The following is a 25,227-nucleotide window of genomic DNA, read 5'->3' on the forward strand; positions in this document are numbered from 1 at the left end:
ATGGGGGACAGGTGAGTGGGGGAATCCATTGTTGTGGCAAGCCAGGAGCTGTTTGTAACCCCAGAGCAGTCCATCCAGTTGCAGCACTCCAGAATGGGCGAGCGTGGTGTGGGGCAAGGAACCTCCGGTAAGTATGCAGTTTGCATTGGTATTGCAGGGACACATCTCATTTACTGTTCTTTTTTATTTGTGTTACAAGAGTTAGCCACTGTACCTCAGCTGATTATTTCACTATCTGCTTCTCTTTCAGATGATCACATAATTAGTCTCTTACTCTTTAACCAATAACTTCAGCTATAATTTTAATTTTCATTGGTAACAATAACATATTCAAAGATCACAAATTCTTGTCATATATGTTAGTTTTCTTTTAATCTCCATTGCTAACAACTGAACCCTTGGGTCAAGCTGTGGTTTGTCCCAATGCAGGTGCCTCCCACTTCTGTGAGTTCATATATCTCTGGATCTTCTGCCATGTGTGCTGGTGGAAGGAGTCTCCTAGGTGGGAATGTTTGCATCATGAGGAAAAACACCTCTCTCTTCTTTTCACACTTTTTAATCTTTAAAAGTAGGAGGAGGTAGAGGAGAAATGATATTAATGCACAAAACACAAGAGAAAACTGACGTCTGGTCTACACTTAAGACATTTATCAGTATAACTACGTTACTCAGGGGTGTGAAAGATCCACACTGGTGAGCAACATACATACACCACCCTGTGTAGATGGCGCTACGTCAGCGGGAGCGCTTCTCCTGCCAACGTAGCCACCGCCGCTTGCGGGGGCTGGACTAATCAAGTCCGACGGGAGAGCTCTCTCTCCTTGGCAGAGCGCGTCTGTAATAACAATGCTAGACCAGCACAGCTACATCAGTGCAGCTGCACCAACATCAGCTTTATTGTGTAGCCGTCGCGTCAGACACAAAACCAGAGAATCAGGACTCAGCATGCGAGTATCCTGTGGTCTGAAATTGGAGCCCGACACATTCATTGCCTGACTGGTCACCATCATTTCTACAGCCTGAAAGTCCTTGTTACCCACTCAGGCAGCCAGTTTGGGCTCCATGGGGAAGGAATGTCCTATGAAGGACTCTCTGTCTTTGCCTCATGAAACTTTGGATTGAAATAGCAAAGGGCAATTCTTCCCAATCTAACCATGGCATCCTTTGGGATTGTAATCCGTGCTACTGAACTAGGGAGTGGTATTCCAAAAACAGTTTTACCTGGGCCATAGTTCACCACAGCTTCCTTTTCTGGGGTGAAAACCAACAACTATGTGCCTACTATTTCTACTCAAGTTCTTGCCAAATCCTTGGTCTTGGTTAGGGTAACTTTGCACTTCTCCAGTGGAGAATTCTTTACCAAACCTTGCAGAATGTCAGCAGTGTAAGTGAGGAACAGGTTCCCCAAACATGCCCAGTTTAGTTCTTTAATATGGTGGCACTAGTCTAAATTAGAAACTAGATATGGGTCTGGGTCAGACTCCCTGTAAGCTACCAGAGATGGAGTTTCTATTTGAAAATAGTTATTCCCTGCAGTATCTCACATTCAATACTGAATTTATTTTAAACACATTTGATACACCTACAAAAAAGTCATATCTGTTTCTCCGCATCTGTATCATTAAGAGTAGCATTTCACAGATTATAGGATTAGCTAGGGGATATCTTCAGGAGTAATTTCCTGTAGGGCCAGGATCACAGATTCTTTGGGAAACAAAAACATGGACATTTTGCCTCGTCACAAGTCACTTACTGTGGATCATCTGAGACAATATTGACCTAAACAACTGAACAACACTGTGATTGCAGGCAGTTACTTCGGTTTTTAGTAGCACAGTGTGGGGCATGCTGTTGGTCACCATTTCTGAGTGGAGGTTTAAAAACACTACTGTTTCTTTGTTAGCATGTCCAGTAGATTGGAGAGTCCTCTCCTGTTGACTGAACTGCATTTGAACTTTCTCCATGTCAAGAAGAAAGGCAAGGAGCAACTAAAATGCAATTAAGACATGATGACATTAGCAAATGATCATTTGTCTCAAAGTCCTCACAAAATCTGAGGTACATTCTGTGAACCAAAATTAATATCCAGTTCTATGACCAAACAGCCTTCAGGAAAGATGGAAAATCCAGATCAGAGAGAGGTACAAGATACTTTAATTTTCAGGTGAAGTGAAATTCCAAAGCAGGTTACTTCTGATGGCTGAGAATCAGGACAAGAGATTCTCCCATCCCATTCTCCACTGGTCCATTTAAACCTGATTCATTGAGCGCTGTCTCATTCTTAAATTGTGTTATTTACAAATGTTTTTAGCATCATCATAATGGAGTGGGGGTCGGGGTGACCCACAGCCAACCTTCCCATAAGTGGCTTTGTCAATAAATGGAAACTAGGATGAAAATGATCTGAATGATCACACTGTGTTTGGGACCCATTTGAATTCCCCTTCTGTATCTGTGACACTTCCATCTCCTGCCCCCCATGAGTCTGATTTAAATCAAAGGTTTCAGAGTAGCAGCCGTGTTAGTCTGTATTCGCAAAAAGAAAAGGAGTACTTGTGGCACCTTAGAGACTAACCAATTTATTTGAGCATAAGCTTCGTGAGCTACAGCTCACTTCATCTGATGCATAAAGTGGAAAGTACAGTGAGGAGATTTTATATACACACAGACCATGAAAAAATATACATTGTAAGGAGAGTGATCACTTAAGATGAGCTATTACCAGCAGGAGAGTGGGGTGGGGGGAAAGAAAACCTTTTGAAGTGATAATCAAGGTGGGCCATTTCCAGCACATTTCCAGGAGTTAACAAGAACGTCTGAGGAAGAGTTGGGGGGTGGGGGGGGCGGAGGAATAAACAAGGGGAAATAGTTTCACTTAGTATAATGACTCAAGCACTCCCAGTCTCTATTCAAGCCTAAGTTAATTGTATCCAATTTGCAAATTAATTCCAATTCAGCAGTCTCTTGTTGGAGTCTGTTTTTGAAGTTTTTTTGTTGAAGGATAGTCACTTTGAGGTCAGAAATCGAGTGACCAGAGAGATTGAAGTGTTCTCTGACTGGTTTATGAATGTTATAATTCTTGACATCTGATTTGTGTCCATTTATTCTTTTACGTAGAGACTGTCCAGTTTGACCAATGTACATGGCAGAGGGGCATTGCTGGCACATGATGGCATATATCACATTGGTAGATGTGCAGGTGAATGAGCCTCTGATCGTGTGGCTGATGTGATTAGGCCCTATGATGGTGTCCCCTGAATAGATATGTGGGCACAGTTGGCAACGGGCTTTGTTGCAAGGATAGGTTCCTGGGTTAGTGATTCTGTTGTGTGGTGTGTGGTTGCTGGTGAGTATTTGCTTCAGGTTGGGGGGCTGTCTGTATGCAAGGACTGGCCTGTCTCCCAAGATTTGTGAGAGTGATGGGTCATCCTTCAGGATAGGTTGTAGATCCTTGATAATGTGTTGGAGAGGTTTTAGTTGGGGGCTGAAGGTGATGGTTAGGTGGGTTCTGTTATTTTCTTTGTTGGGCCTGTCCTGTAGTAGGTGACTTCTGGGTACTCTTCTGGCTCTATCAATCTGTTTCTTCACTTCAGCAGGTGGGTATTGTAGTTGTAAGAATGCTTGAAAGAGATCTTGTGGGTGTTTGTCTCTGTCTGAGGGGTTGGAGCAAATGTGGTTGTATCGCAGAGCTTGGCTGTAGACAATGGATCGTGTGGTGTGGTCTGGGTGAAAGCTGGAGGCATGTAGGTAGGAATAGCGGTCAGTAAGTTTCTGGTATAGGATGGTGTTTATGTGACCATCGCTTATTAGCATTGTAGTGTCCAGGAAGTGGATCTCTTGTGTGGACTGGACCAGGCTGAGGTTGATGGTGGGATGGAAATTGTTGAAATCATGGTGGAATTCCTCAAGGGCTTCTTTTCCATGGGTCCAGATGATGAAGATGTCATCAATGTAGCGCAAGTAGAGTAGGGACGTTAGGGGACGAGAGCTGAGGAAGCGTTGTTCTAAGTCAGCAATAAAAATGTTGGCATACTGCGGGGCCATGCGGGTACCCATAGCAGTGCCGCTGATCTGAAGGTATACATTGTCCCCAAATGTAAAATGGTTATGGGTAAGGACAAAGTCACAAAGTTCAGCCACCAGGTTAGCCGTGACATTATCGGGGATAGTGTTCTTGACGGCTTGTAGTCCATCTTTGTGTGGAATGTTGGCGTAGAGGGCTTCTACATCCATAGTGGCCAGGATGGTGTTTTCAGGAAGATCACCAAGGGATTGTAGTTTCCTCAGGAAGTCAGTGGTGTCTCAAAGATAGCTGGGAGTGCTGGTAGCGTAGGGCCTGAGGAGGGAGTCTACACAGCCAGACAATCCTGCTGTCAGGGTGCCAATGCCTGAGATGATGGGGCGCTCAGGATTTCCAGGTTTATAGATCTTGGGTAGTAGATAGAATATCCCAGGTCGGGGTTCCAGGGGTGTGTCTGTGTGGATTTGTTCTTGTGCTTTTTCAGGGAGTTTCTTGAGCAAATGCTGTAGTTTCTTTTGGTAACCCTCAGTGGGATCAGAGGGTAATGGCTTGTAGAAAGTGGTGTTGAAGAACTGCTGAGCAGCTTCTTGTTCATATTCTGACCTATTCAAGATGATGACAGCACCTCCTTTGTCAGCCTTTTTGATTATGATGTCAGAGTTGTTTCTGAGGCTGTGGATGGCATTGTGTTCTGCATGGCTGAGGTTATGGGGCAAGTGATGCTGCTTTTCCACAGTTTCAGCCCGTGCACGTCGGCGGAAGCACTCTATGTAGAAGTCCAGTCTGCTGTTTCGACCTTCAGGAGGAGTCCACCTAGAATCCTTCTTTTTGTAGTGTTGGTAGGAAGGTCTCTGTGGGTTAGTATGTTGTTCAGAGGTGTGTTGGAAATATTCCTTGAGTCGGAGATGTCGAAAATAGGATTCTAGGATACAGAACTGTATCATGTTCGTGGGGGTGGAGGGGCAGAAGGAGAGGCCCTGATATAGGACAGATTCTTCTGCTAGGTTAAGAGTATAGTTGGATAGATTAACAATATTGCTGGGTGGGTTAAGGGAACCCTTGCTGTGGCCCCTTGTGGCATGTAGTAGTTTAGATAATTTAATGTCCTTTTTCTTTTGTAGAGAAGCAAAGTGTGTGTTGTAAATGGCTTATCTAGTTTTAGTAAAGTCCAGCCATGAGGAAGTTTTTGTTGAAGGTTGTTTTTTTATGAGAGTATCCAGTTTTGAGAGCTCATTCTTAATCTCTCCCTGTTTGCTGTAGAGGATGTTGATCAGGTGGTTCCGCAGTTTCTTTGAGAGCGTGTGGCACAAGCTGTCAGCATAGTCTGTGTGGTATGTAGATTGTAATGGATTTTTTACCTTCAGTCCTTTTGGTATGATGTCCATCTGTTTGCATTTGGAAAGAAAGATGATGTCTGTCTGTATCTGTACAAGTTTTTTCATGAAGTTGATAGATTTCCACTCCATACGGCTAAATGCAGTGCCTTGCATAACGACAGGTTTCAGAGTAGCAGCCATGTTAGTCTGTATTCACAAAAAGAAAAGGAGGACTTGTGGCACCTTAGAGATTAACCAATTTATTTGAGCATAAGCTTTCGTGAGCTACAGCTCACTTCATCGGATGCATAAAGTGGAAAGTACAGTGAGGAGATTTTATATACACACAGACCATGAAAAAATATACATTGTAGGGAGAGTGATCACTTAAGATGAGCTATTACCAGCAGGAGAGTGGGGTGGGGGGAGAGAAAACCTTTTGAAGTGATAATCAAGGTGGGCCATTTCCAGCACATTTCCAGGAGTTAACAAGCACGTCTGAGGAAGAGTCGGGGGGGGGGAGGAATAAACAAGGGGAAATAGTTTCACTTAGTATAATGACTCAAGCACTCCCAGTCTCTATTCAAGCCTAAGTTAATTGTGTCCAATTTCCAAATTGTAAGTACTCCTTTTCTTTTTATTTAAATCAAACAAATCAAAGCAGCATTCCCAAGCACAGAGAGCTGAAAATACTGCATTACCTGATTTTTGGAGAGGTGGAGGGGTAGAATATGAAGAAGATAAAATGTGCATGGCTCAGAGTGAAGGTAACAGTTCTGGGGTGATGGGAAGCAGGGACTCCCTCTGAGTCACCCTTTATCCTTCCACTGTCATAGAGGTTGAAATGACACTTGTGTGTGTGTGTGTGCCCATGTTTCTGCTCTTCATTATATTCAAATATATTTTAAATGAGAATAACGGTACAAAGAATAACTGCTGTTTTGCGCAACACAAGGCCACTTGAGAACAACTGCAACTGAGACAATCTGTCCCCAGAAGGGAACTTGGTGACTCTAAGAGTAACTTTGCAGTGGGAGGAACAGTATAATTGAGATGCTCCAGGTCAGTTTAGACTAAGAAAAGTGATGGAGTTTAGGGCAGGTCATGAGGAAACATGCTAGATATCTCTGGCCACTATACATGGGCTATTTGTTTACTGAAAGAATTGTTGTGTATTTACATCATGATTGCTAATTCTTGCTAACTCCACAGTGATGAGGCCCAGGTAGATTCTATCCCAATGTAGCTACATAAGGTCACCCCTATCTCCTCCACCTGGGGCTGATACACATTTCTGGTAAAGGACACACACTTCCATGACTCATAGGACAATGGAGATGATAGAAAGGACCACAGAATCCACCCCATAGAAGGATGAGTGGCAAAAGGCAAAAGTGGGCAACTCACCTGGGAGAGTTGAAAGATGATGGTGAAGCAAATCATGCAAACAGCCTTAAAGGTCACAGCGGGAATTAGCAAAAGTATTAACTAAAAAAAAAAAAATCTTTCAACATCCCTAGACAAGGTTTTTATGGTGTTTGTCTCCCTTATGGATTCTCTGATGATAGATAAGGGCGGAGCTCCGAGTGAAGTTTTTCCCACACTCAGCACATACATAGGGTCTCTCTCCTGTGTGAAGTCTCTTATGTGTAATAAGGGCTGAGCTCTGAGTGAAGCTTTTCCCGCATTCAGAGCATTCATAGGGTCTCTCCCCGGTGTGGATTCTCTGATGTTTAAGAAGGGCTGAACAGTCAGTGAAGTTTTTCCCACACTCACAACATTCATAGGGTCGCTCTCCCGTGTGGATTCTCTGATGTGTAATAAGGGCTGAGCTCTGCGTGAAGCCTTTCCCACACTCACAGCATTCATAAGGGCTTTCCCCAGTGTGGATTCTCTGATGTGTAGTAAGGTCTGAGCTCTGAGTGAACCTTTTCCCACACTCACAGCACTCATAGGGCCTCTCTCCTGTGTGGATTCTCTGATGGGTAGTAAGGTCTGAGCTCTGAGTAAAGCTTTTCCCGCACTCGCAGCACTCATAGGGTCTCTCCTTTGTGTGGATTCTCTGATGTTTAATAAGGGCTGAGCTGTCAGTGAAGTTTTTCCCACACTCACAGCATTCATAGGGTTTTTCCCCAGTGTGAAGTCTCTGATGTGTAATAAGGGCAGAGCTCTGAGTGAAACTTTTCCCACACTCACAGCATTTATAGTGTCTTTCCCCAGTGTGGATTCTCTTATGTGTAATAAGGGCTGAGCTCTGAGTGAAGCTTTTCCCACACTCACAGCATCCATAAGGTCTCTCCCCAGTGTGGATTCTCTGATGTTTAATAAGGGTTGAGCTGTCAGGGAAGTTTTTCCCACACTCATGGCATTTGTATGGTCTCTCTCCTCTGTGTATTCGCTGATGTCTAATAAGGGCTGAGGTCTGATTGAAGCTTTTCCCACACTCACAGCACTCATGGGGTCTCTCTTTTGTGTGGATTATCTCATGTCTAATAAGGCCTGAGCGGTAATTGAAGTTTTTCCCACACTCACTGCATGTATTTTTTCTCTTCCCCTTGAGGATTCTCTGCTGACTGGTGATTTCCTTGAGGTCCTTTTGAGTTCCCTGACAATTAATGGATTTACCAACTTTCTCCTGTGGTTTGTTTCCCTGCTGCCTCTCTGGCCTGTGCTGCCTGTCACAGGCTTTACCCTGCTCATGGCTCCTGGACACATTCCCTTTGGACCTTCGTGATGATGCTCCACGTGCTTTCACTTGCTCAGCATCTTTCTGGTGAGGACTCTGCTCCTCGTTCTTACCCATTATCCCATCACCTGCTGGCGTAAAGAGAGAAACCTCAGACAGAGGGATGGAGACGGGGACAGCAAACCAAAGTAAATGTTGGAGAGATGGAAAATAAAAATCAGGAGCTGAATTTCCCCAAACACTTTCCCCAGAGTGGGGAGGAGGGGATCAATTCTGCCTCCATATTCCATCCAGACACTCAGTGGGATCAATTCTGCCTCCACATTCCACCCAGACACTCAGTGGGATGGGGGGAAAGCTACTCCCTGGTGTCAGTCTGGGTGGGTAGGAAGCCATAAGTGAGATCTGCCCTGAAGTTCTGGCACCTGCTGGGGACAACCCTGAACTCAGAGAACTCCTAAGGTGTTTGTAGAGTATCACAGCTTTGGCCACTGACAGTGTTTGAATTAGTTTAATAATTCCTCACCTGTGAAGGCACTTCTCAGCATCTCTCTTTCCTCAGATCCCTGGAGATCTGGGACCCATGACTCTTTTCCTTGTTCCAGCTGGGACATCATGTCAGCTTTGGAAATTGCAAACCCTGCTGAAAAGAAATAAAACATAGCCTCTCTGGGACTGTCCCCTTTCATGTAGGCTCAGAGTCCTCCCAGGGCAAGCCCAACAGCTCCAGGCCTTCGGGTGGCAGCACCTGTTTTTCTCATCGTGGCTCTCCAGTGAGTCCAAATGATTTCAGACTCCTGGTAGTGACTTCATCTCTTTAGAAGGTGATGAAACCAGTAGGCATTTTCAGCAAAACCTGACAGCTTTTTTCAAAACGAGCTGGCATTTATTAGACAACTAGAATACAGGATTGAAGGGAGGGCCATCCTTAGGATTTACGGTGCCCTAGGTGGGATTATTAAACTGGTGCCCCATGCCCTACTTACTCTTAGCAACACAAACATAAGCTTACAGTATTGGAAAACTTGCCACATGCACTTCATTAAAAACAGTTTAACGTAATTAAGCACACTGTAATGCTGACGGACTATACTTGCACTCAAGAAGTAGTACTATAGAAAAAATTCTGATTTAATGACAGAATGATGCAAATAATATAAATTTTTTTAAATTTGTCAACATTTTACTGAAAATTTCTATGAAGAGGTATTGAAACAAGGATTTGTTTTTAATTAAAAGCAATCCTTCTGGCCTCTTTGGCTGCAAAATCAGTAATAATGCCATCATATGACAAAGACAAAGTGATGTCTTGTTCTATTGCAAGGATAGCAAGACCAGTCAAGCGTTCCTGACTCATTTAGAACTGAGATAGTTTTTAATGAGTTTTAGTTTTGAGAAAGTCAGTTCTCCTGATGCTACTGTTACAGGAATTGTCAGTAGAATGCGAGTGGCAATGTACACATTAGGATATATGTCAACAAGTTTGCTGGTATGAATAAACTGTACAATGTGGGTGGGAGGGATAGCTCTGTGGCTTGAGCATTGGCCTGCTAAACCCAGGGTTGTGAGTTCAATCCTTGAGGGGGGCCATTTAGGGATCTGGGGCAAAAATTGGGGATTGGTCCTGCTTCGAGCAGGGGGTTGGACTAGATGACCTCCTGAGGTCCCTTCCAACCCTGATATTCTATGATTCTATGTCCACCACTGATTTTGCATGTGGCAACATTGATGACAATGTACTCAATTCTTTGTACAGGTCAAGTCCATTTAAATCAAAACTATCACTGTGCTTCAGGAGGCTCTCTAGGTTCTTGCACTTTGTAATTTGCTGCTCTTATTTTCTTATTTCATTGAATTTAGTTATGTCATACAAAAATCCAAACTGTTCATGGTGTACTTGTAAGGTATTGAACCTTTCATCAACAGCAGATATTGCTTTATCCATCACAACATTAAAAACTTCAACCTCAAATTTCTTTTCTGGATCATCTATGGGCTCATCTGCTCCTTCATATTCCACTTGCCGTTTCTCCCTTGAAACTTGTGTCACATTCAGACATGGAAGTTTTGATTCTGCACCGAGGGAACTGTGCAAGCTCTCTTGCTGTAACCTGTGCTTCGAGTCCATTTTCTCTGTATTTCACTAAAAAGTCTTGTGTGTTGTTTAGTAAGGTAAGTGTTGAATCAAGCTGCATCATTGGACTCTACATTATTTTGCTTACACTTGCGATTTTAACAAGAATGTCATACCAGATTACAACAGATGTTAGAAACTTGAAGCTGGATATTTCAGAGGCCAATGACTGTGTTTCACTTTTAGCTTTTGGATCTCTGGCTTCTTCCGAAATAGCAACCAGTGCTTCGTAAACTTCCTCAGATTGATATCTCAACGTTTTTGCATTCTGCTTTCCCAGCATGTCTCAGATAGAGGGTTAACGGTAATACCATTGACATGTGCTTTGAATATTTGTCATCATTGAGTGGAAGCTGAAAAGAGCACATAAATGCGTTGCAGCAAACCAAAAAAAGAAATAACTTCTACAGAAGACTTGGCCATATCACACAAAATCAAATTAAGGCTGTGGCGTGCACACAGAACAAAAAAGGCTTGTGGATTTTCTGCCAGCAATCTAGCTTGCATGCCAGAAATGCTTCCTCTCATATTGGCACCATTATCATAGCCTTGTCCTCTAATATTCATTACGGACAATCCCATTCATTTTAGTTCATCAAGGAGAGCTTGAAGAAGTCCAAAACCTGTTGTGTCCTCTACTTCTAAAAATTTGGTAAACGGTTCCTTAACTAAAAAGAAAAGGAGTCCTTGTGGCACCTTAGAGACTAGCAAATTTATATGAACATAAGCTTTCGTGAGCTACAGCTCACTTCATCGGATGCATTAACTGTAATCTGTGCTGAATCACTAATGTGACAAATCTCACTAGTAGACAAATCTCACTACTAACGACATCTGTTCTTGATGACTTATGTCCAGAGTGTAATCTAGAATTATGGCAAAATATTTTGCCAAAGTAATCAATGAAACAATTTTGTCTTTCACTTTATCACACATTAGCATGATCAGTTCATTTTGAATTCTTGGTCCCAAATAGTGGTCATGTATTTCATTTTCAGTCACTTTTTGGAGATGTTCACTCATCACTGTGTCAAATTTTTCCAGCAGTTGTACAAGGTCCCCAAAATTGTCATTTTGGGGCTGGAATAATTTCTCAACCCTTCCTCTAAAAGTAAGATGGTTTGTTGATAGATATTCAACAATAGATCATAGACATTCAAGAGCACGATGCCAATGCTATTTCTTGGACTCCAGCAATCTTTGATTTAGGGCATCAAGAGTTGTCTGATTTTTTAACCTTACACTCAGATCACACCACTTGAGCATACTTTCAATGTGGTGTTGTGCGTTTTCATGTTGCAGTAACGTGTGACTAAGATTTTTCCAATCATTAATACCCATGGTTGCGATCTTAAAATAGCAACTATTGAAAATCTTTCATGGGAAACAAAATGCAGCATCCTTGCATTTAGAGTACACAAGCCACCATCTGTTGACAATTTCACCATTAGAAAGTCTTTTGTAGTAATTGTTTTCTGTGAATTTCCTACCTCTAATGTCTTTAGGATATTCAAGACCTTTTATTCTCACAGGGCCTTTCTCAAGTATAACGGCATGTAATTCGTTGTTTAAAGATTGCGGCCATGCGCCAATGTCATCTATATCCCATGCTAGTACAGTTTCAACTGTTGTAATTTCTTGTTTTGTGTCTTCATCTGTTTCAAATGATTGTTCTGTGTGTTGTTGCATTTCTTGAGCTTCGTCTGCATAAAAATTTTCTTTGGCAGTTACCTGATGATCTTGATCAACTTCATTGTTTTCATGACATACAAACTTAAGTATAGAACCCTTCTGTGCTTGTACAGCTAATCCTATTTCATCTTTCTGTTTTCTTTTTTGTGACCCCGAAAGTTGTTTTCGATACGACATAACTTTTTTAGAGAAATAACTGTTTAAATTATTGTCAGATTATCGGAAATATTATTTAAAATAACTAATACAGGGTAGCGGTGAGCCTGTGACCTTGAGCTAGTGTGAAGACACCCCACAAGGTGCTCCACCCTGACTGAGACACGGCAGAGTTGGAAACCCGTGTCATTTTTACAAAGCCACTTTTTAGTTTTAAATGTACGGTGGACGTCAGTCTGAATATTAGTTACAACTCTCTATCCACCTCATACTGTAACTAGATCAATGGCATTATCCAGTTTAATAAGCTGGGTTTCCAAGCAGTGAGAAAATATAACCCTAGTTTTATTTCTAGGTAAAGCACAAAGTGACCAAAATGAAGTCAGCACAGAACCATCGCATCTAGGTGAAGGCAGCACAGAAATGCTACCGGAGCCCCGTATTGTGCCTCGTCTTTGTTTGGAAAGACATTCGCAATAGCAGCACACTTGGGGCCCGGCCAGAAATACATGATCCATCCCCGCCTCTACAGTTCCATCGAAACTGGACATTTTCCCAGCTCTAGCATGATCTGCTGCACGGGTTCTTCACAAGGACATGTCCCTGGCCTTTTAAACTCACATTAACCGTGTATTTACTTTATGAAAGTTGGACAAACATTGCGAAAACGTAAGACATTGGCTGCCCAACCTCTGGGCTGGCAAAAGCTATCCTGACTCCCTGGGAAAAAATCAAGAGAATCTTGGTACAACATACGGTCACTCTATACACTAGTCAGGAGATGAGCATATTACAAAAAGAAAAGGAGGACTTGTGGCACCTTAGAGACTAACCAATTTATTTGAGCATAAGCTTTCGTGAGCTACAGCTCACTTCATCAGATGCATAAAGTGGAAAGTACAGTGAGGAGATTTCTCCTCACTGTATTTTCCACTGAATACATCCTCAAATAAATTGGTTAGTCTCTAAGGTGCCAAAAGTCCTCCTTTTCTTTTTGCGAATACAGACTAACACGGCTGCTGCTCTAAAACCGAGCATATTCCAGTTGTTGGAGGGCTCTATTTAGCAGTAACAGGGCTATAGGAAAGCCAGTCAGCATTGTTTGTTTCTCTGATGAAAACTGGCCCACTCCCTGCCCCAAACCAAACTTGTCACAAATCATAGAATCATAGAATATCAGGGTTGGAAGGGACACCTGAAGGTCATCTAGTCCAACCCCCTGCTCGAAGCAGGACCAATTCCTAGTTAAATCATCCCAGCCAGGGCTTTGTCAAGCCTGACCTTAAAAACCTCTAAGGAAGGAGATTCTACCACCTCCCTAGGTAACGCATTCCAGTGTTTCACCACCCTCTTAGTGAAAAAGTTTTTCCTAATATCCAATCTAAACCTCCCCCACTGCAACTTGAGACCATTACTCCTCGTTCTGTCATCTGCTACCATTGAGAACAGTCTAGACCATCCTCTTTGGAACCCCCTTTCAGGTAGTTGAAAGCAGCTATCAAATCCCCCCTCATTCTTCTCTTCTGCAGACTAAACTATCCCAGCTCCCTCAGCCTCTCCTCATAAGTCATGTGTTCTAGACCCCTAATCATTTTTGTTGCCCTTCGCTGGACTCTCTCCAATTTATCCACATCCTTCTTGTAGTGTGGGGCCCAAAACTGGACACAGTACTCCAGATGAGGCCTCACCAATGTCGAATAGAGGGGAACGATCACGTCCCTCAATCTGCTCGCTATGCCCCTATTTATACATCCCAAAATGCCATTGGCCTTCTTGGCAACAAGGGCACACTGCTGACTCATATCCAGCTTCTCGTCCACTGTCACCCCTAGGTCCTTTTCCGCAGAACTGCTGCCTAGCCATTCGGTCCCTAGTCTGTAGCGGTGCATTGGATTCTTCCATCCTAAGTGCAGGACCCTGCACTTATCCTTATTGAACCTCATCAGATTTCTTTTGGCCCAATCCTCCAATTTGTCTAGGTCCTTCTGTATCCTATCCCTCCTCTCCAGCGTATCTACCACTCCTCCCAGTTTAGTATCATCTGCAAATTTGCTGAGAGTGCAATCCACACCATCCTCCAGATCATTTATGAAGATATTGAACAAAACCGGCCCCAGGACCGACCCTTGGGGCACTCCACTTGATACCGGCTGCCAACTAGACATGGAGCCATTGATCACTACCCGTTGAGCCCGACAATCTAGCCAGCTTTCTACCCACCTTATAGTGCATTCATCCAGCCCATACTTCCTTAACTTGCTGACAAGAATACTGTGGGAGACCGTGTCAAAAGCTTTGCTAAAGTCAAGAAACAATACATCCACTGCTTTCCCTTCATCCACAGAACCAGTAATCTCATCATAAAAGGCGATTAGATTAGTCAGGCATGACCTTCCCTTGGTGAATCCATGCTGGCTGTTCCTGATCACTTTCCTCTCATGTAAGTGCTTCAGGATTGATTCTTTGAGGACCTGCTCCATGATTTTTCTAGGGACTGAGGTGAGGCTGACTGGCCTGTAGTTCCCTGGATCCTCCTTCTTCCCTTTTTTAAAGATTGGCACTACATTAGCCTTTTTCCAGTCATCCAGGACTTCCCCCGTTCGCCACGAGTTTTCAAAGATAATGACCAATGGCTCTGCAATCACAGCCGCCAATTCCTTCAGCACTCTCGGATGCAACTCGTCCGGCCCCATGGACTTGTGCACGTCCAGCTTTTCTAAATAGTCCCTAACCACCTCTATCTCCACAGAGGGCTGGCCATCTCTTCCCCATTTTGTGATGCCCAGCGCAGCAGTCTGGGAGCTGACCTTGTTAGTGAAGACAGAGGCAAAAAAAGCATTGAGTACATTAGCTTTTTCCACATCCTCTGTCACTAGGTTGCCTCCCTCATTCAGTAAGGGGCCCCCACTTTCCTTGGCTTTCTTCTTGTTGCCAACATACCTGAAGAAACCCTTCTTGTTACTCTTGACATCTCTGGCTAGCTGCAGCTCCAGGTGCGATTTGGCTCTCCTGATAACATTCCTACATGCCCGAGCAATATTTTTATACTCTTCCCTGGTCATATGTCCAACCTTCCACTTCTTGTAAGCTTCTTTTTTATGTTTAAGATCCGCTAGGATTTCACCATTAAGCCAAGCTGGTCGCCTGCCATATTTACTATTCTTTCGACTCATCGGGATGGTTTGTCCCTGTAACCTCAACAGGGATTCCTTGAAATACAGCCAGCTCTCCTGGACTCCTTTCCCCTTCAAGTTAGTCCGCCAGGGGATCCTGGCCATCCGTTCCCTGAGGGAGTCGAAGTCTGCTTTCCTGAAGTCCAGGGTCCGTATCCTGCTGCTTACCTTTCTTCCCTGCGTCAGGATCCTGAACTCAACCAACTCATGGTCACTGCCTCCCAGATTCCCATCCACTTTTGCTTCCCCCACTAATTCTACCCGGTTTGTGAGCAGCAGGTCAAGAAAAGCGCCCCCCCAGTTGGCTCCTCTAGCACTTGCGCCAGGAAATTGTCCCCTACGCTTTCCAAAAACTTCCTGGATTGTCTATGCACCGCTGTATTGCTCTCCCAGCAGATATCAGGAAAATTAAAGTCACCCATGAGAATCAGGGCATGCGATCTAGTAGCTTCCGTGAGCTGCCGGAAGAAAGCCTCATCTACCTCATCCCCCTGGTCCGGTGGTCTATAGCAGACTCCCACCACTACATCACTCTTGTTGCACACACTTCTAAACTTAATCCAGAGACACTCAGGTTTTTCTACAGTTTCGTACCGGAGCTCTGAGCAGTCATACTGCTCCCTTACATACAGTGCTACTCCCCCACCTTTTCTGCCCTGCCTGTCCTTCCTGAACAGTTTATAACCATCCATGACAGTACTCCAGTCATGTGAGTTATCCCACCAAGTCTCTGTTATTCCGATCACGTCATAGTTCTTTGACATCACCAGGACCTCCAGATGATTGTCAACAACTTAATTTTCTGTTTTTGGCTAAGATAGTGATTTAAAAAAAATATTGAAATTGGGTTCAGGATTGTTAGCAAGCATTTTTGGCAAAGTTGTTAAATGACAATCTAAATGGCAACACAGTACTGCTTTCATGCTTGGCTCCGACAGCTGCAGTAGAGGAGGAGATAGGTGGAAAGCTGCAGGACCCCATAATCCACCTCTTGGGGTGCAGAGTGGCCACAGCAGCAGCAAGCCCTCAGGTCTGATCACGTGCCAATCAGCGCCACCACCAGCCGAACGGACCATGGTGAAGTTAGCCCAGCTTCTGATCTCAGGGACGGGGCACCCACGGAGCCACAGCAGCTCATCCTGCCCTGCACAGCTCCCCCCGGATGAGCTGGATCGCTGCCAGCCTGGGGGAGAGACGCGCTCCCCAGCTAGGGTGACCAGATGTCCTGATTTTATAGGGCCAGTCCCGATATTTGGGGCTCTTTCTTGTATAGGCACCAATTACCCCCCACCTAGGGTGACCAGACAGCAAGTGTGAGAAATCAGGACTGGGGTGGGTGGGTAATAGGAGCCTATATAAGAAAAAGACCCCAAAATTGGGATTGTCCCTATAAAAGTGGGACATCTGGTCACCCTATCCCAACCTCCTGTCCTGATTGTTCACACATGCTATCTGGTCGCCCTCTCCCTAGCCCAGCCAGCTGTGTGTGACCATGTTCCAGTCCAGCCCTTGCTGGGTGGGCTGGCTGCTGAGAAAGGGAGAGAAAGTGAGTCACTTTCAGTTTCACTTCCTCCGCACGCAGCCAGCCAGCTCCCCCGAGAAGTTTTACCCAACGAAGCCCTGCCAGAGGGGAGAGGGGAGAGCGGGGTGCTCCGGGGGGAGGAGACGGGGGAGAGAGGGGTGCTCCGTGGGGGGGAGAATGCACGTTGGGGGGGCAACAAAGGATACGGCTGGAGCCACCCAGCTTGCCTCACCTCACGCCGGGGGAGAGAGTCACACTCACAGGTGAGTTCCTTCGCCCACCCCTTCCCAGAGACCCCAGCAGCCCGTCCCTTCCCTCAGACTGTGATGCAGGCAGCACATTCAGCTCTCTCCAGGACCCAACCCTGCTCTTCCATGCTCCACTGCTTCCCGTCTGTCCCAGCTCCTGGCTGAGTGGTGCCCCAGACATACAGGTGCCCTACGCAGCTGCCTGTGGCTAAGGATGGCCGTGATTGAAGGATCCTCAGGTTAGCCTGATAAAGCAAAACTTAACTTTAAGTTCATGTCGGCAAAGTCATCTGCCCAGCTTTTCCAAAAACTCCTCAATTGCATCTCTGTTTCTTTCTCCCTGGGCAGTAGCAAACTTAAAGCACAGCCTGTTTATAGCCCAGTCCCTCTGTCCCAAGTTGCAGTCCTGCTGTGTTCCCATGGTCTGTTTCCCTTGGCTCACAGTCATTACAGTGTCCAGTCTGTCTGTCTTCCATTGTTTCTCCAGGGCACTCTTGTCCTATGTGGACAATTCCTGACAGAGTACCCATGCCAAACGAGACGGACCTACCTTTCTCCAATAGCCATTACTTCCCCTGTCGCACGGAAGGAATTAACTTCTTCACACTCAGTGGGTAACAAAGCAAAATGTGAGGGGAAGCTGAGTCATACATATTTTTTAAGAAAGAAAGAATGAAAGAAAGAGGGCATAAATGATCAAAGCAAAGGGCTAGGATAATGGATCACAAAATCATAAAATATAGGACTGGAAAGGACCTCAAGAGGTTATCAAGTCCATCCCCCTGCCCTGAGACAGGATCAAACATAAGTATACCATTCATGACAGGTGTGTATCTAATGTGTTGTTAAAAACCTCCAATGAGGGGGATTCCACAACCTCTCTTGGTAACCTATTCCAGAACTTACCTATTCTGATAGTTAGAAACTGTCTCCTAATATCCAATCTAAATTTCCTTTGCTGCAGATCAAGCCAATCACTTCTTCTCTGACCATCAGTGAACATGGAAAACAATTGATCTCCACCCTCTTTGTAACAGCCCTCTTCTTATCTGAAGACTGTTCTCAGCCCCCCCCCCCCCTTCAGTCTTTTGTCAACACTAAACTTGCCCAATTCCTTCAACCTTTCCTCAAAGGTCATGACTGAGGATAAGGAGGTAGTTTTTTACTTCTGAATGTAGATGAGCAGAGCAAGGTTGCATTTGTCAAGGCCAGAGAAAAGGATTTTGCAGTAACTGAGGCTACGTCTACACTTGAAACTTCAAAGTGTAGGTGTGGTCACACGCAAAAGCTGGGAAAGAACTCTCCCAGAGCTCCTGGTAATCAATCTCCATGAAGGGAATAGATCCAAGCGCTCGGAGCCTGTCCACAGTAGTGCTTTAATGTGCTCAAATTTGCTGCAAGTTAGAGCGCTATAAAATGTAAGTGTAGACAAGCCCTTAGAAAGGAGATTATGAGAGCCCAAAGAAGAGTTTTAGCTCTGTGGATGCATAGGAAAGGCTGTTGTCAAGCTGTCTGGAGTGGCTCACAGATGTGGTGTTACAAACCAGTGCACAAACCCCAAACAGGTTGTTTGCGGGGTGACATGATAGAGGCAGCAGGTTTAAAAAAAAAAAAAAAAAAGGAAGTATTTCTTCACACAATGCACAGTCAACTTGTGGAACTCCTTGCCAGAGGGTGGTGTGAAGGCCAGAACTATAACAGGGATCAAAAAAGAACTAGAGAACTTCATGGAGGTTAGGTCCATCAATGGCTATTAGCCAGGATGGGCAGGGATGGTGCCCCTAGCCTCTGTTTGCCAGAGACTGGGAGAGAGTGACAGGGAATGGATCACTTGATGATTACTTGTTCTGTTCAATCCCTCTTAAGCACCTGGCACTGGCCACTGTTGGAAGACAGTACACTAGGCTAGATGGACCTTTGGTCTGACCCAGTATGGCCGTTCTTATCTTCTTATGTTCTATAATTAGATGTCACCAACTGGCTATCAAGTGTGTACTCCTCAAGCACTGTGATAGATGGTCCTTTACACTAAAAATCACAACAATACTCTTTTGATGTTATCTGATTAAAATATGACCATATAGACCATTATTGCAACCACTATTATTTGCAACAAATCTTGTACAAAATGTGGCATGTAAGAAGTCTATGGAAAGGTTATGATTTGCTGATTATGATTATGCTATCTGCATGCATGCATCATTTTTGTATTTTAAGTTATAAGTATTGGCTCTATACCTGGATTTCAAATGTTTGCTTCTCTGGTAACAGAATATCAGGGTTGGAAGGGACCTCAGGAGGTCATCTAGTCCAACCCCCTGCTCACAGGAGGACCAATCCCCAATTTTTGCCCCAGATCCCTAGTGGCCCCCTCAAGGATTGAGCTCACAACTTTTGGTTTGACAGGCCAATACTCAAACCACCGAGCTATCCCTCCATGCTCCGACAAGGTAGTTAGCCAGCACATCTTGGAGGGACTCTTCAATTGAGTGGCCCATCTAAAGAACATTTAACTGACAATGAATCATGGGAGATGTCTATTACACTTAATGAAATTTCCTACTCTGACTAGGCAAAATGCATGGACATGGGATTTGTCCATGTGACTCTAATCACCATCTTGTTACTGTACTTTTCCACAGTAAGAACAGTGGGTTCTCTCTGCATGGCAGAATCATAGAATATCAGGGTTGGAAGGGACCTCAGGAGGTCATCTAGTCCAACCCCCTGCTCAAAGCAGGACCAACCCCCAATTTTTGCCCCAGATCCCTAAATGGCCCCCTCAAGGATTGAGCTCACAACCCTGGGGTTAGCAGGCCAATGCTCAAACCACTGAGCTATCCCTTCCCCCCCGCCCCCCCTAAGATATAAAAGGCCTTGGAAAGTCCTCTATTTTGCCTCTATCCTGCTCAAGCCTCTTTTCTGCTCTAGCTTCTGAACTATGGACTTATATGAATGGGAGCATTCTAACCAATGGACTGAGGACCTAATCTAACCAATGATTGGGATGCAATCAGAGATATATCAAGTCAGCAGTTTATTCCATCACTGCTACAAGCCTGAACCAATAACTTTGTAATTATTGTATGTATTTGATTCCTTTATAGAATTTTAACTCTCACTTTTCTTTTTCTTTCTTTCTTTCTATGAATAAACCTTTAGATTTTAGATACTAAAGGATTGGCATCAGTGTGATTTTTGGGTAAGATTGGAGTTATATATTGACCTGGGTGTGTGGCTGGTCCTTTGGAATCAGAAGAACCTTTTATTTAAAGAGATTGGTTTTAAAGACCCACTCATCTCTAAGCCTAGTGTTTTCAGTGGTAATACAAGGACTGGAATGCCTAAGAAAACTGCTTTTATGACTTCTTGTTAGGTAGTGTGGTGAAACAGAAGTTTACTTTTGTTTCTGGTTTTATATATCCTATTGAGGGTTAGCCACCAGTCTTGGTGTGTATCTGCCTTATTTCTCAGCAGTTCGTCCTGTGTTTGGCATTCTCAGTTGTGGCCCACTGAGGCACGGTTACAATTCTGGTTACTCCCAGTCCCATAGGACCAGTCACTTTCCCTCTGTCGATTGTACCTTAGACCTCTCATCAATGACAATGATTGTAGCCAATCCTATATTAAACTAACTAAAGATGTATTAACTGATAAATAACTGGAAATAAGAAAGCTCTTTATAAGGTTAACGCAGGTAAATGTAACACACACAAATGAGTTACACAGTCTTAGTTTTCAAAAGGTAATAGATGCTGCTGAAGTATCCAAGCTCTGTATCTCATTTAGGGCTAACCCAAGCTAAGCAGTTTGGGGCCCCCTTGCTTAAGTTTAGAAATCTTGCCCTCTCCAAGTTGCATAGTGATTTTTATTCTTTTCCCCCTGAGTTCATACTGTGATGGGACTGAGGTTTTGTGAACGTCCCCTCTTCATTTGGTGGGAGGGGACAAGGAGCAATCAACAAAGTCTTTTCTTTGCTGATGTTCCACCATGGTTTGCCTCATGTCTCTAGGCCTTCTTTGTTGGGCAGGCAATGACATCTCTTGTGGTAAACCAGTAGTTCACATTTGGTAATGCTGCTTTCCTGACTGTGTGTGTTTCCAGTTTCATAACAAACACTTTTATAGTTACAAAGCAAACACTTAGCTATCACCTTATAGCATGGGATACAGAGATAATAAGTGAGATTAATGCATGCAGCAACTCACAAGGATTTCATAAAGTCTAAAAACTAAATGCATCTTTATAAATCTAACACCTATTTTAACAATGCTAACACACAGGTGAGCCCGACTTGGTTTCCATCTATGCATTTGACAGTGTTCAGTGAGGCCTAGGGGACATATAGCCTGGATGGGAGGACCTAGAGAGATCTGTGTCAAAGAAGTAGTCCAATTCATGGGCCTGAGTGATGCTGTCTGCAGTGATAGAGAAAGAAGACGGGGGCGGGGGGGGGGTGTGGTTTGGGGAAAATATTAAGAGCTGTTTTAGACAGTTTAGCTATTAAGCTTGAGTTGAAGGATAGACATCCTTGAGGAGATGTCAGAGAGCCAAGCTGAGATTTCGGTTTGGACAGGAGGCAGGTCTGGAGCAGAGACGTAGACCTGTGAGTCATGAGCATAGACCTGGTAGTTCAATTTGTGTTTGCAGATGAGATTGTGCAGAGGAAGAAGAGTGGGGAACCAAGGTCAGAGTCCTGTGGAACCCAAATGGAAACTTGGAGTGAGGAGGAGGAGAACTCTTCACACAACACACGAATGGAGTGATTACAGAAGGAAGAGAATATGTCCCATGGACCTCTTGATGCCAGCTGACCCAGGCCAGAAGGATGCCTAATGTTTCACAGGAATCCAGGTACATAACATATTACCTCACCAAAGGTTGGCATGTAAGGTCTCTACTGAGACCAGTAGTCCACTGGTTCTCATAATCATTGAGAAATGTATGTAAAGAGGACATTTAAGTAGTTATGTATCTATACTGGAAATTATGTTCATAAGGCCTCATACAGGTTCCTTTCAAGCAGCAGGTAACAGACCTTTCTCTTTCTGTCTGGCCACGTGCATACCGGGCACTGTACATCGTACAACGGAGGCCTGTTTGTACATGCCACCAAACGCTACTTGAAGAGATTATGAAATCTTCAAGAGAGGAAAATTTACAGGGAAAAACAAAGAGCAGGATCATGTTATGAGTGAAGACAATAACATGTCGGGGGACAATTGGGCGTGCAGAGATACACCCTGCATCTTCAGCCACGGAGGTAAACTGACAATGTGACTTGTCCCATGAATGGAAGATCACAATCAACCCTATAAACTGCTGGAAGACCTTCACAGAAGCATTGGTCTATGACATATGCAAGGATCTAGTTATGTAAGCCTCGGTTCTAGGATGACTGTTTTGATTTTACTTGATGTGTAACCATTTGTTTCCCATACTTCTGATTGCTATTACTTGAATTGATACATTGTTAAATAAACTTTTTTACTTATGTTCCCTATAAACACATCTGAGTGATGTGTGTTAAGCGGCGCGGCGATCGAAGGCGGAACTGGTAAACTGGGGTGCACTGCTTCTTTGGGGGCAGTGAATCTGTGAATGTCCAGTGGAACGGGGGCTGGATGCTCCAGGGAGACTCTTGGGGGGCTCAGAGGTTGGAGTGTGTTGATCGCTGGCCTGTTGAGAGAAAACAGGTCCTGCCCTGGCTAAGAGGGGGCCTGGGTTGCCTGTGGCTGGTGGAGTCATGCAGCTGACACTCACACTGAAGGTGAGGTCCCTCACCACTCTGGGTACCCCTCAGGCAGCACCACGGAAGAGAACCAGGAGAGGACATCATTTCAAGACGAGGAGTCTGGTCGGGGCGTCACAAGGGCCTGACAGGCCGAGGAGGATGAAGGTGGAGTACTGAGTGTTGGCTCGAGACAAGTCATTAAAGACTTTAGTAGCAGTGAATCTCTGCCTCCCTGAAACCTTCCCTTCCCGCTCCCATGAGACCCTTCCTGCTCCCTAGAGGAACAGCTCTCCAATCCCTTCCCTTCCCGCCCCCCCTCCCACTACCCAATGTTTCCCAGTTCCACATAATCCGGCTCTTCCACCCAACCCTCCCCCACCTACAGCAACAGTGCTGGGCCCTCCACACTCTTTTCCCTGTTCCCGCTCTCCCACTCCCTCTGCCTACCCCAATACTTCTCCTCAGGAACTTCTGTCCTTGACTCCCTCCCTCCTCTTCCATCGACTGCATCCAGCCCTCCCTGATTCCCTCTAGTCCTAATCCTCCACGCTGCCCTCCCCCGTCTCCCACTGCTCTCAGCCCTCTGGAGTGCCATGTCAAGAACCAGGGCATGAGCAGGGCTGTCCAGTGTTTAGAGCCATAAGTGGTCAGGCCTGAGGGATGATGCCAAAGTTGGTAACCAGAGGCTAGAACCAGGCACCAGACAGCAGGATGAGGAGGCAGGGACCAGGAATAAGATGTGGTCTGTCTCAGCAACTGGTCACAGATCTGCCTTGTTGCACAGGTGATATCCCGGTACGATCCCCAGGCTTAAATAGTAGGTCTGGGTCATATCAGAGGTCATGGGAGGGGCTGCTGGTCATCTCTAGTGTGGGCAGCGCTTCCTGCAGTGATTGGGAATGGACCACAGGGGATGGATCACTTGGTGATTCCCTGTTCTGTTCATTCCCTCTGGAGCACCTGGCCTTGGCCACTGTCGGAAGACAGGACACTGGGCTAGACGGACCTTTGGTCTGACCCTATAGGACGGTTCTTTTGTTCATGTCTCCCAGGATGTGCATTGACAGGGGCTCTGCCAAGGCTATCTGGTGCTGGCACAGGAATGCCACCCCCTGGGACTCCGCAGACCCACATTTGTATTCCAGTAATTTTCACGCATCACCTTTTCCCAAGGATTTCTGAATAGCACTCGTACTGTCTCCTATCAGATGGGCCCCCCGACTGTCACACCCTCCATGCAATTGGGAAGTTATTACAGCCAAGCACCATCTCTACCATCGTTAAGATTCAGCATTATTTTCTGTTTAAAGAGCAACTATTGTAATTACTCTAAAATCCACGTTTGCTCGGAATCTTTTGAAATTTGCTGCTCATCATAGGGGTGAAGAGCAGATCTAGTGGTCCAAATATGGGGTGATTTTAGTCGATGGAGAGGTTCCTGAGATGCAGCCCTCCCTAAAAGCAGTTTTTGACACAATCACCTGGGTCTTATAACTATTTTTTCCACACAGCTGGGGCTGAAACAGGGGTTCTAATTGTCCCCCGTCTGATCTCAGTCACTTGGCATTTCTCAGCTACTGAAGGGCTGCCACTGCCTCTTTGGGGAAGCAACACTGAAAAAGTTAACTGCAGAGTTTGGAATTTCAGATTGGCATGAGCAAAAGTGAGGAGCCAAAAGAGATTGAAATGCACATGATGTGCACATGAAATGCAGCCAGACTAAGGCTCCTGGTAACAGCCAGAGGGTTTCCAGCAATCTCCTTTCACAGTAATTGTTTGGCACAAGAGAACATGCTGTGGCCATTGGAGTTGAGCGACACCCATGCATTTCAGTTTGATCCCTACCACTGATACATTTGTACATACTGTGTTGTGCATTTTTTTTGCATTCAGCAGGAGTTCCTCTTGGAAGTTTTGCCCTCTGATACCAAAATTTCTGGGTTCAGAGCAATATTTTAAAGTGCTCTAAAATCCGTGTAGACCCGGACCTGGTGTGCTCTTAAATGCTTTGCCAGGATAACTCTGCTGGTTCGAGGTGTGAAAAATCACTCCCCCTTACTGACATAGTTATGCTAGCAAAAGCTCTAGTGTAGACAGAGCTAGAGTAGCAAAAAGTCTATTAAAAACTCAAGAAAATTAAATGCCCATGAACTACACTAATGCAGAGCTAATGTTGCCCAGGGCTGACTCATGTCCTACCAGCATCTGGTCCGTGGCTGAACTTATATTTCTGAAAACTCGGAAATGAAGAGTTAAAGTATACTCCACCCATACAACGCACCGAGAACTCTGCCCCCTCCTGAACCCTGGAGTGGGCAATAGCTACTGGTAACAATTCAATAAGGGTGGTCCAAGGGTGGTCCAAACTACTCCAGGAAATGGAGGATTCTCCATCTCTTGAAGTCTTCAGGTCAAGACTGGATGCCTTTGTGGAAGATGATTTAGTCAAACACAAGGTATTCAACTCAATACAGCAGTAACTGGATGAAATTCTGTGGCCTGTGTTATACGGGAGATGAGATTAGATGACCTAATAGTCCCTCCT

At 44.8% G+C, this 25,227-nt stretch overlaps 1 protein-coding gene across 9 annotated transcripts in view; it reads right to left on the reverse strand.

Annotated features, from left to right (window-relative positions):
* Positions 1 to 285: 285 nt before the first annotated feature.
* LOC311513999 (uncharacterized protein) overlaps positions 286 to 25,227 on the reverse strand; it is a 32,388-nt gene continuing 7,446 nt past the window's right edge. The window contains exons 1-3 of one of the 9 annotated variants that reach the window (XM_084616247.1): positions 8,029 to 8,112; positions 6,745 to 6,825; positions 286 to 5,544 (exon numbers count right to left, since the gene is read on the reverse strand). In XM_084616247.1, the coding sequence (XP_084472373.1) occupies positions 2,872 to 4,233 (1,362 nt within the window). In that variant the 5' untranslated portion in view covers positions 4,234 to 5,544; positions 6,745 to 6,825; positions 8,029 to 8,112 and the 3' untranslated portion in view covers positions 286 to 2,871. The other 8 variants (XM_084616249.1, XM_084616248.1, XM_084616250.1 and 5 more) reach the window with 8 other exon arrangements.

The sequence above is a fragment of the Lepidochelys olivacea genome (genome assembly GCF_965140295.1).
Source record: "Lepidochelys olivacea isolate rLepOli2 genome assembly, chromosome: 28".
Lineage (NCBI taxonomy): Eukaryota > Metazoa > Chordata > Testudines > Cheloniidae > Lepidochelys > Lepidochelys olivacea.